The 14,338-nt window shown below is 40.0% G+C and overlaps 2 protein-coding genes across 6 annotated transcripts; one reads left to right on the top strand and one right to left on the bottom strand.

Annotated features, from left to right (window-relative positions):
• Positions 1–1,791: 1,791 nt before the first annotated feature.
• On the bottom strand, positions 1,792–12,951 carry LOC144072847 (monocarboxylate transporter 2-like). 2 transcript variants are annotated; one of them, XM_077598198.1, is made up of 5 exons: positions 12,856–12,951; positions 4,141–4,371; positions 3,911–4,054; positions 2,523–3,359; positions 1,792–2,444 (listed from the first exon to the last, which is right to left on the bottom strand). In XM_077598198.1, the coding sequence occupies exons 2-5, from the start codon at positions 4,355–4,357 to the stop codon at positions 2,236–2,238; spliced, it is 1,407 nt and encodes a 468-aa protein (XP_077454324.1). In that variant the 5' UTR covers positions 4,358–4,371; positions 12,856–12,951; the 3' UTR covers positions 1,792–2,235. The 2 variants fall into 2 exon arrangements, with proteins under 2 accessions (XP_077454324.1, XP_077454318.1); XM_077598192.1 differs by lacking the exon at positions 12,856–12,951 and adding an exon at positions 4,456–4,636.
• On the top strand, positions 6,060–14,237 carry LOC144072826 (calcium-independent phospholipase A2-gamma-like). Of its 4 annotated transcripts, none has more exons than XM_077598170.1 (12): positions 6,060–6,322; positions 7,470–7,621; positions 7,705–8,929; positions 10,011–10,033; positions 10,243–11,351; positions 11,448–11,600; positions 11,841–11,998; positions 12,331–12,425; positions 12,501–12,672; positions 12,741–12,798; positions 12,873–13,067; positions 13,234–14,237. In XM_077598170.1, the coding sequence occupies exons 5-12, from the start codon at positions 10,323–10,325 to the stop codon at positions 13,690–13,692; spliced, it is 2,319 nt and encodes a 772-aa protein (XP_077454296.1). In that variant the 5' UTR covers positions 6,060–6,322; positions 7,470–7,621; positions 7,705–8,929; positions 10,011–10,033; positions 10,243–10,322; the 3' UTR covers positions 13,693–14,237. The 4 variants fall into 4 exon arrangements, with proteins under 4 accessions (XP_077454296.1, XP_077454279.1, XP_077454286.1 ...); XM_077598153.1 differs by having other exon boundaries at positions 7,433–7,621; XM_077598160.1 differs by having other exon boundaries at positions 7,433–7,621; positions 10,011–10,046.
• Positions 14,238–14,338: the final 101 nt, after the last annotated feature.

The raw sequence follows: 14,338 nt of genomic DNA, 5'->3' as shown, positions 1-14,338 counted from the left end.
GATCACTGCAAGCTCTCATGCCATGAATAAAAATAGAACTAAACACAATGTTGTCAAAATAACTCAATGACAATGGAATTTTCAGTCACATCTACAGTATGCCTATATTGTGCAATAAATGACTACAATGGATTGAGTGTAAAAAAATAAATAAAAATAAAAATAAACATTACCATCCACCCATTTTTCTTGTGCTGCTTCAGGTGATCCAGTCAAAGGAGACTGTCTTGTACAGACAAGCAAACATAACATTCACACTTACAGACAATTGAGAGTCCCTGCTAAGCATGTTTATAAACAGTGGGATAGCACGCAGTGAGTGACATAGTGTGAGTAAAGTAAATCAGGTTGACATGACATCACTCTGCAAGTTGGTGTCTACATAGCCAAAACAAGATTATTGTTGGGTCACAAAGAAGATTAGTAGTGTTTATCAACCAGCATGTTGGATTCAAATCAGTCATGTTTGAAACTGAGCTTGGGGACCAATGGCTCAATTCGTTCGAGCACATTTAATGCAGTTGCAGTCGTCACAGGAATAGCTGCCCGGATTAAATCGTGCGGCCCCAATTAAATTCAGATTTACTGACATCAGTCACAGTTCATCGCAGTGATTAAACTCAAACTGCTAAGATAGGAAATGATATAACACTTATGGGAACCAGCACCCATTGGAGGTCTTGATTTTTTTAAATTATGCATCTCCTCAACTGTTACTTTAGGTCCACGTTGAGACATCTGAATCTCAAAGGAGTTTGAATAATGAAGTCGGTCATTCAACCCAAAAGATGTAGATTTAGGCATACAAACCCATTTGCAGGTAATGTTATCCGTGCTGAGAAATAATGTATTGATTCACTCACATAAGTAATTTTAGTGCACAGGAAAGGGAGTCAATATGCACCTTGCAGGGACATAATAAGGATATAACATTTAGGCATACATTTGTAGTAATGGTGTTGGTCTTTCCTTGAATGGCTTTTCAATGTATCTCTGGCAGCATATGCTTCAGGGTACGCAGCACAAGTTCAAGAAAAAAATGTTCAGAAAGCGTTTAAAAGAGAGAATCTGAAAAGTCCAGGTTAGTTTAGGTTTGAATTCTCTGCGTAGGCTTTCAACTGAATTGAAAGTGTAATGGTTTTTTTGTGTGTTTTTTTATTTTATTTTAATCACACTGCCAGCAAAATTCCGTCTGTATTTTCTCCACATAGCATTTGTGTGTTATTTTTTTATTTGATTTTTTGACACATATCTAGATACATTGGTGTGTTTTTAACTCCTAATAAATATATTTTTGCGCAGACAAGATATCATTTAATGTATTTAAAATATGTAATACAATATATTACAATATGTTACCGTGCAATGTATTTCAATTAATACATTGGTAAATATATTGTCCTGATTATTATTAGTTATTACCACATTTTCTAATTGTTAGGCTCCTCCGATAAAGTAAATTGAAGTTATAATTTAATCGTAATTTAATTACACTTCACCGTATGCTTGTGAAAACAAGTGTGTGAGTGTGTGTGCGTGTGTGTGTGTGTGTGTGTGTGGTGTGAGTGGTGTGGTGTGTGTGTGGTGTGTGTGTTGTGTGTGTGTGTGTTGTGTGTGTTGTGTGTGTGTGTGGTGTGTGTGGTGTGTGTGGTGTGTGTGGTGTGTGTGGTGTGTGTGGTGTGTGTGGTGTGTGTGGTGTGTGTGGTGTGTGTGGTGTGTGTGGTGTGTGTGGTGTGTATGTGTGTGTGTGTGTGAGAGAGTGTGTGTGCGTGTGTGTATGACACACTTGAATGAAATTTAAAATATTTAATATATTTACAGAAAATTACAATGTAATTTTTGGCACTTCGAGCAAATACAATCTACTTAATAAAAATGTATTTATAGTGTTTACAAATTTGATGAGATGATAAACTATAAATAAAGGGAGTGGCATATCAACCTCTATTTTTACACAATAAAAATTACTTTTCTATTCATCATTAAACTTGGCTAATTGTACAAGTTGGTATGTGCTGCCATCTAGCTGTGGTAAATTCATTAAAGACAATAAACATGCATATGCATATATACTCGCTGGCATACATACACACACTCATACTCATACTGAATTGGCACCATGAGTTATTTAAGTCCTGCCTCCAAATAGATCCGGAGGCCACACATAGAGTTTTGTAAAAATATTAAACTACAGGTTAAATTTTAGTTAGAGTCCCTCACATAGTAGCCATCCATTCATCTCCGTCCCTCTTCCTGGTTCATTTTCAGGTGCACAGCTTCTTCACACGTCCTCATCTCCACTGACTGCTGCTGTCTCTGCTCTGCGTCCAGCCTCTTGTAGTTAAAGTAATGCATGATGAAAAAAAAGATGCCTGGCACCAGCATTAACACACCGCAGGCGTAGTACATGTACTTGTATTCCCCAAAAATATCCACCAAAGCTCCTGAAAGATAAAGTAAACCCATCTCAAAATAGTCCCTTCAATCTGACATACTCACAGAGGTTGTGTTCAGTTCCGAACCTGAAATAGGAGGTCCGAGAAGCACCGGGCCGCACTCGATAATGGTGACGAGTCCAACGGCGCTGGAGAAGCGATGAGCTCCCACGAGGTCCATCAACACTTCGAACAGAAGTGAACACACCATCCCGAACGCCATCCCAAAAAAGACAGCGTAAACGACCAGGCCTACGTATCCAGTTGCCAGAGGGCACAAAAGGTGACACACGCCATTGTAGATAACGGAAAAGCTGAATAAATACTGAATTCTGGGTCGGATCCCTTTCATGTTTCCGATAAATCCGGTCGCCGGTCTGACAAACATGTCGACGAGAGCAAAAATGGAGAGCAAGAACGCCGCTGAATATTCATCGACACCTAAATGTTTGGCGTATGGAGCAAGGAACACGATGGGTGCAAAAAGTCCAAAAAACATGACCACGTTGCCAACAAGGTAAATCATGAATCCCCGGTGTTTGAAAAGCGAAACGTCTATAAACCTACGTACGCAGCTCTTTTCATCACTTTGATTTTGGACTTCAAATGCTTGCCGGTCATCCTTGCGGACTTCGCCTTCTCCATCACTCTCGTGTGGCTCACTTTTTAGTTGTACTTGTACTTTTTTGTTGACGGGTCTCATCAGTGAACCGGCAACACAGCAGTTCAAAACAATGGCTCCCAGGATCCGGAAGCTTCCTCTCCAGCCAAAAGAATCAAAAAGGAACTGATTAAGTGGGGCAAGTGTAAACAGCACCACCGGACTTCCTGTCATCGCCAGTCCGTTTGCCAGCGGTCTCTTCACATGGAAATAGGTTCCAATGATAGTTAGAGCTGGCTGGAGATTGAAAGCGAGGCCAAAACCTGGAGAAATTACACAAGGGCACATTAGCACATCATGAATAATACAGTATGGATGGGAAAATGGCTTGTTGTCAAGATATCGCACCACACTGCAAATAATGGCATCTTTCTCTACCATTAAGACCACTAAATGTTTGCATGATGAGATTTTAATAAGTAGCGTAATATAGATGTATTGTTTTATAAATACCATATCCTGCATGTAAATACGAACACATTTAGGTAATGATTTTCAGCATCATCTGAGAATTCATTTAATAAAAGGCAGAGATTTTCATCACAACCTTAAACAGTTCTGTGAAAATGAATGATTTGCCACCTTTAAAAATGAGTTAGCAGTTGTTTTTTGTTGTTGTTTTTTTGCTCAGTGTGCCGACTTGAATATTTATGGATAAAAAATGAACTGGTTTAGTTTAGGTTGCAGGTCAGTCTTGACCAAAATAGGAAAATATATGGACGCAAAATATTTCGATTAGGTCTTGAGCTCAGAAGGTTTGGAAGTATTCCTATACAATAACTTGGCATGTCTATGTAATTAAAAGTTTTATTACCTCCAATTACTCCAACGCAGAGATAGAGATGGATAATAGTTGTTCCAAATGAGGCAAGGACCATGGCAAAGGAAACCATGAACCCACCAACCATTACAACGGGCCGGCTACCATAGCGATTCACAAGAATGCTGCTCACGGGCCCTGCACAGTAGAAAACAATCACATTTTCCTCATAGGCCTTTCAATTGAGAATATACACACAAACAAGGGGCATTACTACAACTAACCTGCCGCATACATAGATGCAAGCATGACTGATGACACCCAGGCAATCTGGCTGTAGGAAATGGAAAAATATTCCTGAATCTCCTTGTAGTAGATGGTGAGCGACTTGGGGAAAGCATAAGCGAATCCTATGGAGATGAAGGAGGCGAAGACGACTGCCCAGCCCCAGCCTCCGTCTGGTGGAATGTAGCCCAGATTTGTAGCTGGTTTTGCCGGCATGTTGGATTGAATGGCTGAAATAGGAGACAGAGACAAAATCAATCAACAGTCTTGCGACTTCTACATAGACCCCAAGCAAAGGTTACAACAAACCACACCTCTGCACAATCCCGACAAGTGTATTGGCTGGCCCGTGAAGTGTGTCTTCGGGTCTGAGGGTGACTGGTAAACCCTGAGAGGGCTCCTGCTGAAAGAGCTTCTGATCTCATCACGTGCACTCGACTTACACAATAAACACGCAGCAGTGAACGGGTAGGAAGGTGGGGCCAAACAAAAACTAAAAAACAGCTGTGAACAGAAGATATTGTCCACCTAAACCAAAGCCGTTGTGAATAACTATTATAAGCCTCAGATTCACAAATGCAACAGCCAAAACCTTTTGTGAGATAAATATGCAGTATATTCTGTGCAGTATATAGCGTGGAAACCAAAAGTTAGTTGTAGCTCATTACATGCCTTTGATTTGGTAAACGTCCATTCCAATTTACCTGGGAAGGTTGGCAGTGATCATTCACACATGTAGACAATGTGTACTGTAGGTTAATACACTGCATTAAAACTGCAAAAAGTTTTATTCTTTGGATAACATCATAAGAAAATCAAAAGTGAATTGGGAATTTGCACAAATTTGGTTCATCTTTGGATGCAATTTCTAGTTAGAGTGTTTAAACAACCTGGGAATTTCCGGCCACTATAGCTCTGATGAATCAGATGGGTTTTGTGTCCCAGAGTTGACTTTGATTAAATTTCATTAAAATACCTTGTGATGAAACTCCAAATACGTATGTAGAGGACAGGGACTATCCCAGGACACCCACTCTTTAATGGCTCACAGTATATACAACATGCTTGTTTTCCCTTTTACAACACCTAATACTATTGCATAGCATATATTCTACTGCATATGTTGACATGTTCCTAGAGTTGGATGAAAGCAAACTGTGAGGAAATAGCAGGCATTTTTTTCAAAGGTGGCCCATTATTGTCCTATTTCCTCCAACTTAGTAAGGGGTCTCAGCTGTCCAAACATAGTAGTAACTTATTTTGTATAGCAATTTTATTTCCAGTAGTTTACTACCGTCCACACCATTCCCATTTATGTATTATTGCCAAATTACAGGTAACGAATATGCAGCTGCTGTGGACTTGTCAATCGTGAGAATAAAAACATTGTATTCTTGTGGCTCTTATATTATTGCACAGTAGTTAGTTTAATTACTGACTTTGCATTGAGATTACAGGTTATTTGCTCTTTCCATAAAGACATTTTCAAGGCTGCTGAGAATCGCATCGGTACCAAGTTACCCACTCTTGGGGAACTGCACACTATATAAGAATTTAGACCCAACCACACACATATGTATACCACTTTATTCAGCTCCTTCCCTCAGGTAGGTACTATCAATCAAACTAAAACTAGCAGTCACTCCAACAGATTTTTTTGTAATAATAAATATATATTTTTTGTGTTTATTATTTTGTTATTTATTTTTTGTTTTATTTTTTGGGTGACCTTAAAGAACGAAGGAATTATTTTTGGGGAGATGTACTTGTGATATAAAATTACTATTGACTTTTTTGTATTTTACAAATATGTAAACATACCTATGTTTCATTGTTTTTACTAAAGAAATAACTTTGGACTTCATAATGTAAATCAGTCATGACTGCAGCAACATGGCGTCCGCTTTGACGCATCTTAGAAGTGGGCGGACACTCGGTGCTGCAAACCCGGAAGTTCTCGCGCTCTTCGCCTCATGATCACTCCTCCTCTGCCCGGCTATCATTACGAAAGCAAAGACGTTCGATTTCATTCTTTGCATAAAATTCGACTAAAATATGTTTCGGACACGAGCACAACTCGCTTTCGCCAGATTGCCCATGCGCGTCGATTCTATCATGGCAAGCGCACTACGCTGCGGAAATCAACATCGAAACTTCACCTCTCAGCCTCCTTGTGTCAAGGCGAGTTTTTATTCAAACCTGGCAGACAACACACATTATTCTGCTGTTATTTTATTTTAAAATGTGACGTTGGGAAACGTGCACAGCAGTTACTTTACGTCGGGTCAAATCGCATATGGAAATTACCCGATGAGTGTATTTTCATAATCAATGTCAATACCGTAGGCGACCCGGTGGTGCGAGTGGTTAGCACGTCGGCCTCACAGCTCAGGGGTCCTGGGTTCAAATCCAGGTCATGTCCATCTGTGTGGAGTTTTCATGTTCTCCCCGGGCCTGCGTGGGTTTCCTCTGGGTACTCTACTTTCCTCCCACATTTCAAAAACATGCATGGTAGGCTGATTGGACACTCTAAATTGACCCTAGGTATGGGTGTCCCCCGCCTCTGGCCCGGACTCAGCTGGGATAGCCTCCAGCACCCCCTGCCACCCTAATGGGGATAAAGAGGTTCAGAAAATGACATGAGATGTCAATACCGTTGACAGGCGAGTTAGTTGGGGAAAGCAATCGTCTGTTGTGACCACATCTTAATATAGCAATATAACCATAACGATGATCACAATATTGAGGACAATCACAAATTACTTATCAAACGATTATCTGAAGAACATCACCTTGAAAAAACTCCTAGATCAGGGACTTGTGGGTGGTTCAAGTTCAAGCGGCAGATTGTCTTCACTGACTGAAGCGTCAACTTGGTTTGCATGGCAAAGTGACTAGTACCAGATATATTTGGCCAGAGTTTTAAATGTCACTGATGCGACATGTCACAAATGCTGCAAGAGAAGGGCCAGCTGCCACTAGAGTATTAAAACTAGTGCAAACCGTTAATACACTTTGTTTCCTCAGTGGGTACAGGCAGAAGTCATAAAAAAAATCATTCATGACTTGTGATTAAAACGTGACATTTTAGACAGTGTTTTGATATATGACATTTACATTGAAACGCTATCTCCATGCCAAGCATTTTGTTATTACAAGCAACCAACAGTCATTCCCAGTTTAAAGGGTGTCAATCACAATTCCATAGTGCTGTTAAGGATTCTGTTGCTCTTCACCTTAGATTAATATGGAACTATTTATTTCATAAAACGGTATTGTTTTCTGTTTCAGGTTCTGTATGATGGACTTTGTCCTATCTGTGTGACAGAGATCCGCGTCCTTCAGTTTCTGCAGAGGAAACAACCCGACAAAATGGACTTTGTTGATATTTCCCTTCCCGGCTACGATGGAACCAAATACAAAGGAGTCAGCTACGAGGTGGCAATGGAGGAGATGCATGTAATTGATGAAAATGAACAGGTGAATTAACAGGAATAAAGCATTTTTGTTCATGTCTATTTTAAACTCAATTGAGTTTTTTATCTATTTTGGGGTCCTCACAGGTTCATCGTGGAGTTCCAGCGTTTGCAGTCATGTATGGTGCCGTGGGACTGGGTTGGTTGGGCCGCTTTATGATGTGGCCATTGGTAAGACCGTTCATGGACAAGTCTTATGCTATCTTCGCCCAAAATCGCTTAAAGTGGACTGGGCGCGGTGAGGAATGCGCCACTGGACGTTGTGAGAAGAAACCGTAGTGACAGGCATAAATAGAGGCTGAAGAAAGTCTTCATCTAAAAAAAGTGCAATTTGGGGTTTCCCGTAATGTCAGTCCACCCCAAACTATGCTAAGGCCTTGAAGGTGAGGAGCCCAAAAGAACACAATTTAAGTACTAAAAAGAAAGACCCTATGGAGAAGGAAAGCAACAATGTTTTCACTCCAACATTATGTCCCCATGTCCTGAACATAATACATTTACTGAGTCGGTGTTTCTCCACTTTCATTTGGTCAAGCGACATCTTGTAAAATCTTGCGGATTACTATCAAAAGAAATAATGTTTGTCCACTAATTTGGTGTCTTTGACATTAATAGACGTCTAATCTAAACTGAGAGAGCTAGCCGTGATCATTCATAGCCTCCCACTTCAAATGGATTGAACATCTATCGCTGTCAATTGCACCCAGCTGGATAAAGATTTATGATGTATAGTTGGAATTTCCACTTGATGTTGTTTGTAGATCCTAATCTTTATTGTAAATAAATATTTTAGTAGTAATTGTGTGGATGTGAAAAAGTTAACTGGCCATACACAACAGTTATCATACATAGTCTTTTATGACGTGCAGTTGTCAGTGAACGCATGCAAGGTGTAAATATAGAAACCTTGTCAACAACAACGACAGTTGTAATTGTGAAATGTGATATGGATAGTCGCTTCAGAATTGCAAGTGTTTGCAAAATGTACACCATGTTCACTTCATGTGTTGTTTGATGTAGACGGGCCTAACATTAGCCCTCTGATTGGCTCTCCAGCAGTCATGCAGCAATGCCAACACCATGCACATGACCTTAAGCCTGTTTTCTTTGACCGAACACTAAACAGGACCACCCCCACCGCCCCTTCTCTAGTTCATCCAATAATCTTCAGGCTTGGCCAGAAAGGAGTTAAGTGTCCAAAGACAAGTGGAATACTACTCAGGGCATGCATATAAGTGAATTTTCCTACCTCAAAAAGCAACTTGATGGGTGAAGTGGACTTTTAAGGACAGAAGAAACTTAGATGTTTCAGGTAAATGTCACTCAATGTCAAAGCAGACTTTCGCGACTATACTGTTTGTCCTGATCGTCACTAGATGCCAGTGGGAATAATTAAATCCTATATCTACAACTATGCTGTTGCTGTTTTTATTCTTTCCAAGGGATTCTAGAATTCAACCCTTGTCTGACTAACAAGGAACAAGGACACCCAAGGGCATGCTACAGTGTTGATAGAATTACTCTGAGGTTTCATGTTGCATAACAGTGTTTGCTAGAGAATGACTGCAATTTGATGTTAATCAGATTACCTAAATGTATTAATTAAATCAAAATTTATAGATATAGAGGGAAATAATATCTAGATGTAGAATGTCTCCATATTACAAATTGTTGACATACATATTGAGGTTGATGAATTTTGTAATTTATCATTTCCACCACTAGGTAGAGCAACTATACTGCAGTATATTCATCCAAACATCCGTTGTGCTGCCTACCGGTCTAAAACAGTGGTTCACATACTTTTTATTCCAATTAAAAATGCACCTAACAACATTGCCAACTTCTGCATAAAACGGACGTATCTATCGAATAACTTTCTAAAATTTGTCTAAATACTTTAAGATTTACTTCAAAGATCCTAAAGATTCTATCTAATCTATTGGAATTCTCCCAAAAGTTACAAAAATACACAGTATCTTGAAATATTCACTATAGATCATGCATATATTCTCTGGAATTGACATCAATACATTTATTTCTCCTGAATAACTTTGTATAGATCTAAACACTCAAAATGTTTTGCAATATTCTCTACAGGATCAATACAGTAGACTGAAATAGGTCCAAGTCTGTGATTTAATTTACCAAACATTGTGATAGGACATTTTTAAAGCAGTGTATTACAATCCAGTTGATGTACACACATAGCAGAGAATTATGGATTAATATACAAAATATATTTAGTTTGTCCTGCTCCCAGTAGTTTGGGTTCTAATATACAACCGAAGATGACTATAATGCATTGATGGAAATAAATTTGATTTGCATAAGTCAATCACTTCATATGTAAATAAAATGACATTACTACTCTGGTTCTGTTTTCATTTCAGATTCCTTCAACTACCACTTGAAGGTAAGAAAAAAATGTAAGCACATAAAAAATAGCTCGAAAGGTATTAAATAAACATCTCATTCACTGTTAATAATGGTGATAGACATCCAACTAGGTGATCTTGATAGTTGGCATTATTCAAATTATGTTTGTCAAGTATTTCCTGTAGTCTTGACACCATTTTGATTGCTTCAAGTAAAAATTCAAATTTTTGGTCTTGTTTTCCTCAGAACCATCATCAGTATGAGTCTGTTCTGACGAAAGTTATGTGGATTTTAACCAATTGAAGTGGGTCTGTTTTGGGCCAACAATGGGACGTTACCTTAGCATTAACCTCAGGCCTATGGACAGTAACTGGAACTCATACTGTAAAATTAATTACTTCATCATTCTCCTAAGAAAGTGTCCAGCCATTGAACCACTAGACCTACGAAGATATTCATCCGCTCTTGCTCCCCTTCACTCCAGATATGCACATATAACTCCAAATGCTCAAGAATGTATGGGCAGCACACAATGGCGCTGTCAAAGTCAGCAGGCGTCTACACAGGGTGTTACCACTATCGCTAAAGCCCCAACTGACGATAAAAAGAAGGACTCGGGTTTTGCAATACGAGAAAACCAGGGACTACAGTTATTCCACATTAGTTCTTTGGCAACCAGATTTGGAGAGAGCTTCAATTACATCGCCAGTCACATTAACTCTGCTTTCTCTGTGGGTTTTTCCAAAATGGAAGTTCAAGAAAAAGGGCAAATCACAAAAGGAGACAACATAAAACAGATGTGGATAAAAATGCAACATAATCATGTCATGTCTATCAAAGAAACTGAAATATCTCCACTCAAATCTAGCGCTGACCAGGCAACAATGGAACTCAATTCTAATAAGAGTTGGGAGGATGGTTACCGTCATTTCGCAAGACACATCAATAAGTACTTCGGGGCGAAGGTTGCTGACGATGCCGCCTGTCAGAGTCAACCAAAATCTTCCACGCAATCTAGCTCACGCAACCAAGTCGACACAGCACAACACAGTCAAAACCCGATTCGCCCTGAAATAGGCCTCTTCCACAAGAGTCACAACACAACCAATTTTGGGGAGAACCATTCTCAGATGGCAAGTCACATTAATCACTTTTTTAAGGCTGCCACCAGTTTGGATGACACAGGTTGGAATCTAAAGAAAGAGACCAAATTGTCAGCTACAAAAAGACGAAAGGCAATATCCTTTATAGACTGCATTCGTCACCCCTCAAGAGCTATTCCTGACCTTTTGGGGCTTTACCTGAATGAGTCAAAACCTCTACTGACATCACCAGATCCAGTCATCAGTGAAAAGGTGTGTTTCTTGGAATGTGAAATGCTAAAATTGTCCTTACTATTACTTTGATTGCAAATAATATGAAAAAAAAACTTTTATCTTACATTTTATCAGCTTTATGTGAGCCACAAGCAAGCCGAGGGAGTGTTTCATGCATTGCTCGAGAACCTGAGAGGGGCCTCATCGGCAGAAGTTCTGACTACCTATGTGGAGATGCTTAATGAACATCTTCGGCATCACCCGTCATGTAAAGCTTTGATGTGGCAGGTCCATTTCCAAAATAATTTTACACAGTAGGAGACAGTATACAATACACTGTGTGAATAAATAATGACTTCAAAGCTGTCAGTTGTTACTATGTAAAGTACAATTATTTAAGTCATTGTCACATGTTTTATAGTACAGATGATCTATCTTAAGTTTTCTTTGAATAAAATGAAGAAGAAAAAAACAGTTTGAAGCCAAATAAACATTTCATCATTGAAGTGATGTCTTTAAATGTTTCAGGAGAAAATGCCAGTGACATTGCTGAGACATCGGCGAGTATATCAAGATAAGCAAGAACTCCAGGAGGCCACAAGAGAAGCGCTGGCACTCATAGGCTATGTAGACCCAGTCAAAGGTCGTGGGATCAAGGTGCTTTCCATTGATGGCGGAGGAACAAGGTAAGACAAATGGAATGGACAATTATCACTGTCGATGTCAACACAACGTGATTGTGTGACAGCTGAGGGAGGAACCAGTAATTATTCAAATTGTATAATAATAGGTGAGGGAAATTTTATTGTTGCTTCAAAGCAAATTTCAAAGACAGCAGTCAGTGCCTTGGGAAAGAAATTCATACTCAATATAAACGAGTCAAATACTAACCTTTAATCATAAATACTACTTCAAAGTTCAAATACTTTTTCACCTGTTTATGTAAGGTATTTAACCAATTTCTTTTCAAATGTTAAAATATGGCAGTCCTACATGCCACTTCCTGTTTGTACCCCAGAGGTGTGGTGCCTCTACAAGTGCTAAAGCTGCTAGAAGCACAGACGGGCAAAAAGATTCATCAGCTGTTTGACTACATTTGCGGTGTCAGCACAGGTGACCAAACCTTGAAACTACGTTTTTCAGAATCAATACATTGAAATCTCAAGTGTGACAATTATTTCACTCCAGGAGCCGTTTTAGCCTTCATGCTTGGCCTGGCCCATTTCTCCCTGGAGGAGTGTACTGAAATGTATCGGCGGTTTGGTTCAGAAGTCTTCCGGCAAAACCGCTTGGTCGGCACTGTGAAAATGGGTTGGAGTCACTCTTACTATAACACAGAGACATGGGAGACCATACTAAGGTAAGTGAAATTTGGGGGACAAGATAGATTTTGGGTGTAATCAAATGTCACATTTTTATTTCTTTCAGAGAGAAGCTTGGTGATCGAGTGCTCATCAAAACAGTCAGAGATGAGGCGAGTCCCAAGGTAGGATGACATAAAGAAGAAAATACACCCACATTTAACTGACTTGATTTTTTTTACCGTACAATTGTGCTCAGGTTTCAGCTGTCAGCGCCGTGGTCAATTGGGGCAACAGTCCAAAAGCCTTCGTCTTCTGCAATTACAACCACAAACCGGGATCCCTCAGCCGCTACGCAGGAGGCTCCGGCTACTCAATGTGGCAAGCAGTGCGAGCGTCATCGGCTGCTCCGGGATACTTCCAGGAATTCCCGTTACAAAGCGACATACACCAGGTGCCAAGAATGACTTGAAAGAATTAGTCAAAGGACATATATGACATTACTCTTCTGCACCCACTGCTAAATTGGTTGAGATGTAATTAGTTATTAGTCAGTTTTTGGACGGCTATTGGTTTCAACAGAACAGTGTGAAGAATTGATGAGTTATTCTCCATTGTAGGACGGAGGGATTATCATGAACAACCCGTGTGCCTTAGCCGTGCATGAGAGCAGACTCCTGTGGCCCAACCACGCATTCCAGTGTGTGCTGTCACTGGGCACCGGTCGCTATGACAATGCTAAGAGAGGCCCTGTCACGTCCACCAGCCTGAGAGCCAAAATAAGCAACCTGATCAGCAGCGCCACTGATACCGAGGGGGTCCACACGCTTTTGGATGACCTGCTCCCTCCCGATGTCTACTTCCGCTTTAACCCAATGCTGAGCGCCGAGGTGTCCCTCGATGAGAGCCGCCCAGGTGCCCTGGACCAATTGGAGATGGACACACAGGTTTACTTAGAGAGAAACCGTCTCAAACTGGTTCGACTGTGTTTGGTTCTCGGGGCGGAACGGTCGGCTGTTGACAAAACCAAAGACTGGATCAATGAAAGGGCCTGGGAGATGAAGCACAGATGGTTCTAGACTCTAGAACAGGGGTGCTCACACATTTCTTTTATGTATAATTTCATAGACTCCCTTAATTGTGGGGTTGAATACATTTGCAAAATACAGTTTCACCTCATATTTTATCCTTGCTGAAGCAGAAATTGAATTGCCATGAATGGTAATCAAATGCTTACCAGGGGTGGTTGACGATAAGCTAGATGTTCTCTGACATTAAAGTTGGACTGTTTTACAAATATGACAATCTTATCAAAAGAAGTATCCAATAGTAAGGAGGGAAGGACTTCCGGAATGTGTGCTTATCAAAACACCATTAACTGAGACTATGTTTGTGGTCTACCACCTGATCGTGATTGACACATTAGGCACCTCGACTATACAACCATCATATTTTACAACAATGGACATTATTTTTGTGGGGCACTGATGAAAAAGAGAAAATACTTTACTTTGCATACTAAGAACTGCTGCTCATATATTTGACTCTTATTGACCTATTCAGAATACAGAAAATACCACTTCTATGAAAATGCACAGAGGTTATTAGTGCTTGTAAAATATCCCTAAATGCCTTTAAACGTGTTATGAGATAGGATATACATTCTAGTGTGATACTATATACTGTTAGTATAGCGGTGAACGATTAGTGTAACTGGCAATTCTA

The sequence above is a fragment of the Stigmatopora argus genome, chromosome 1, assembly GCF_051989625.1.
Source record: "Stigmatopora argus isolate UIUO_Sarg chromosome 1, RoL_Sarg_1.0, whole genome shotgun sequence".
NCBI classification, from domain to species: domain Eukaryota; kingdom Metazoa; phylum Chordata; class Actinopteri; order Syngnathiformes; family Syngnathidae; genus Stigmatopora; species Stigmatopora argus.
The sequence above is the reverse complement of the archived record's forward strand: the minus strand, read 5'-3'. Positions and strand labels throughout refer to the sequence as shown.

Excerpts from the sequence above, each read along its gene's own strand:
- LOC144072847 (XM_077598198.1), bottom strand. The coding sequence starts at position 4,357 with ATGCCGGCAAAACCAGCTACAAATCTGGGCTACATTCCACCAGACGGA. Across the intron at positions 3,360-3,910 it reads CTGCGTTGGAGTAATTGGAG|GTTTTGGCCTCGCTTTCAAT; the intron begins GTAATAAAACTT and ends TAATTTCTCCAG. Across the intron at positions 2,445-2,522 it reads TCTCGGACCTCCTATTTCAG|GAGCTTTGGTGGATATTTTT; the intron begins GTTCGGAACTGA and ends TTTATCTTTCAG.
- LOC144072826 (XM_077598170.1), top strand. The coding sequence starts at position 10,323 with ATGGGACGTTACCTTAGCATTAACCTCAGGCCTATGGACAGTAACTGG. Across the intron at positions 12,673-12,740 it reads ACATGGGAGACCATACTAAG|AGAGAAGCTTGGTGATCGAG; the intron begins GTAAGTGAAATT and ends TATTTCTTTCAG. Across the intron at positions 13,068-13,233 it reads TACAAAGCGACATACACCAG|GACGGAGGGATTATCATGAA; the intron begins GTGCCAAGAATG and ends TCTCCATTGTAG.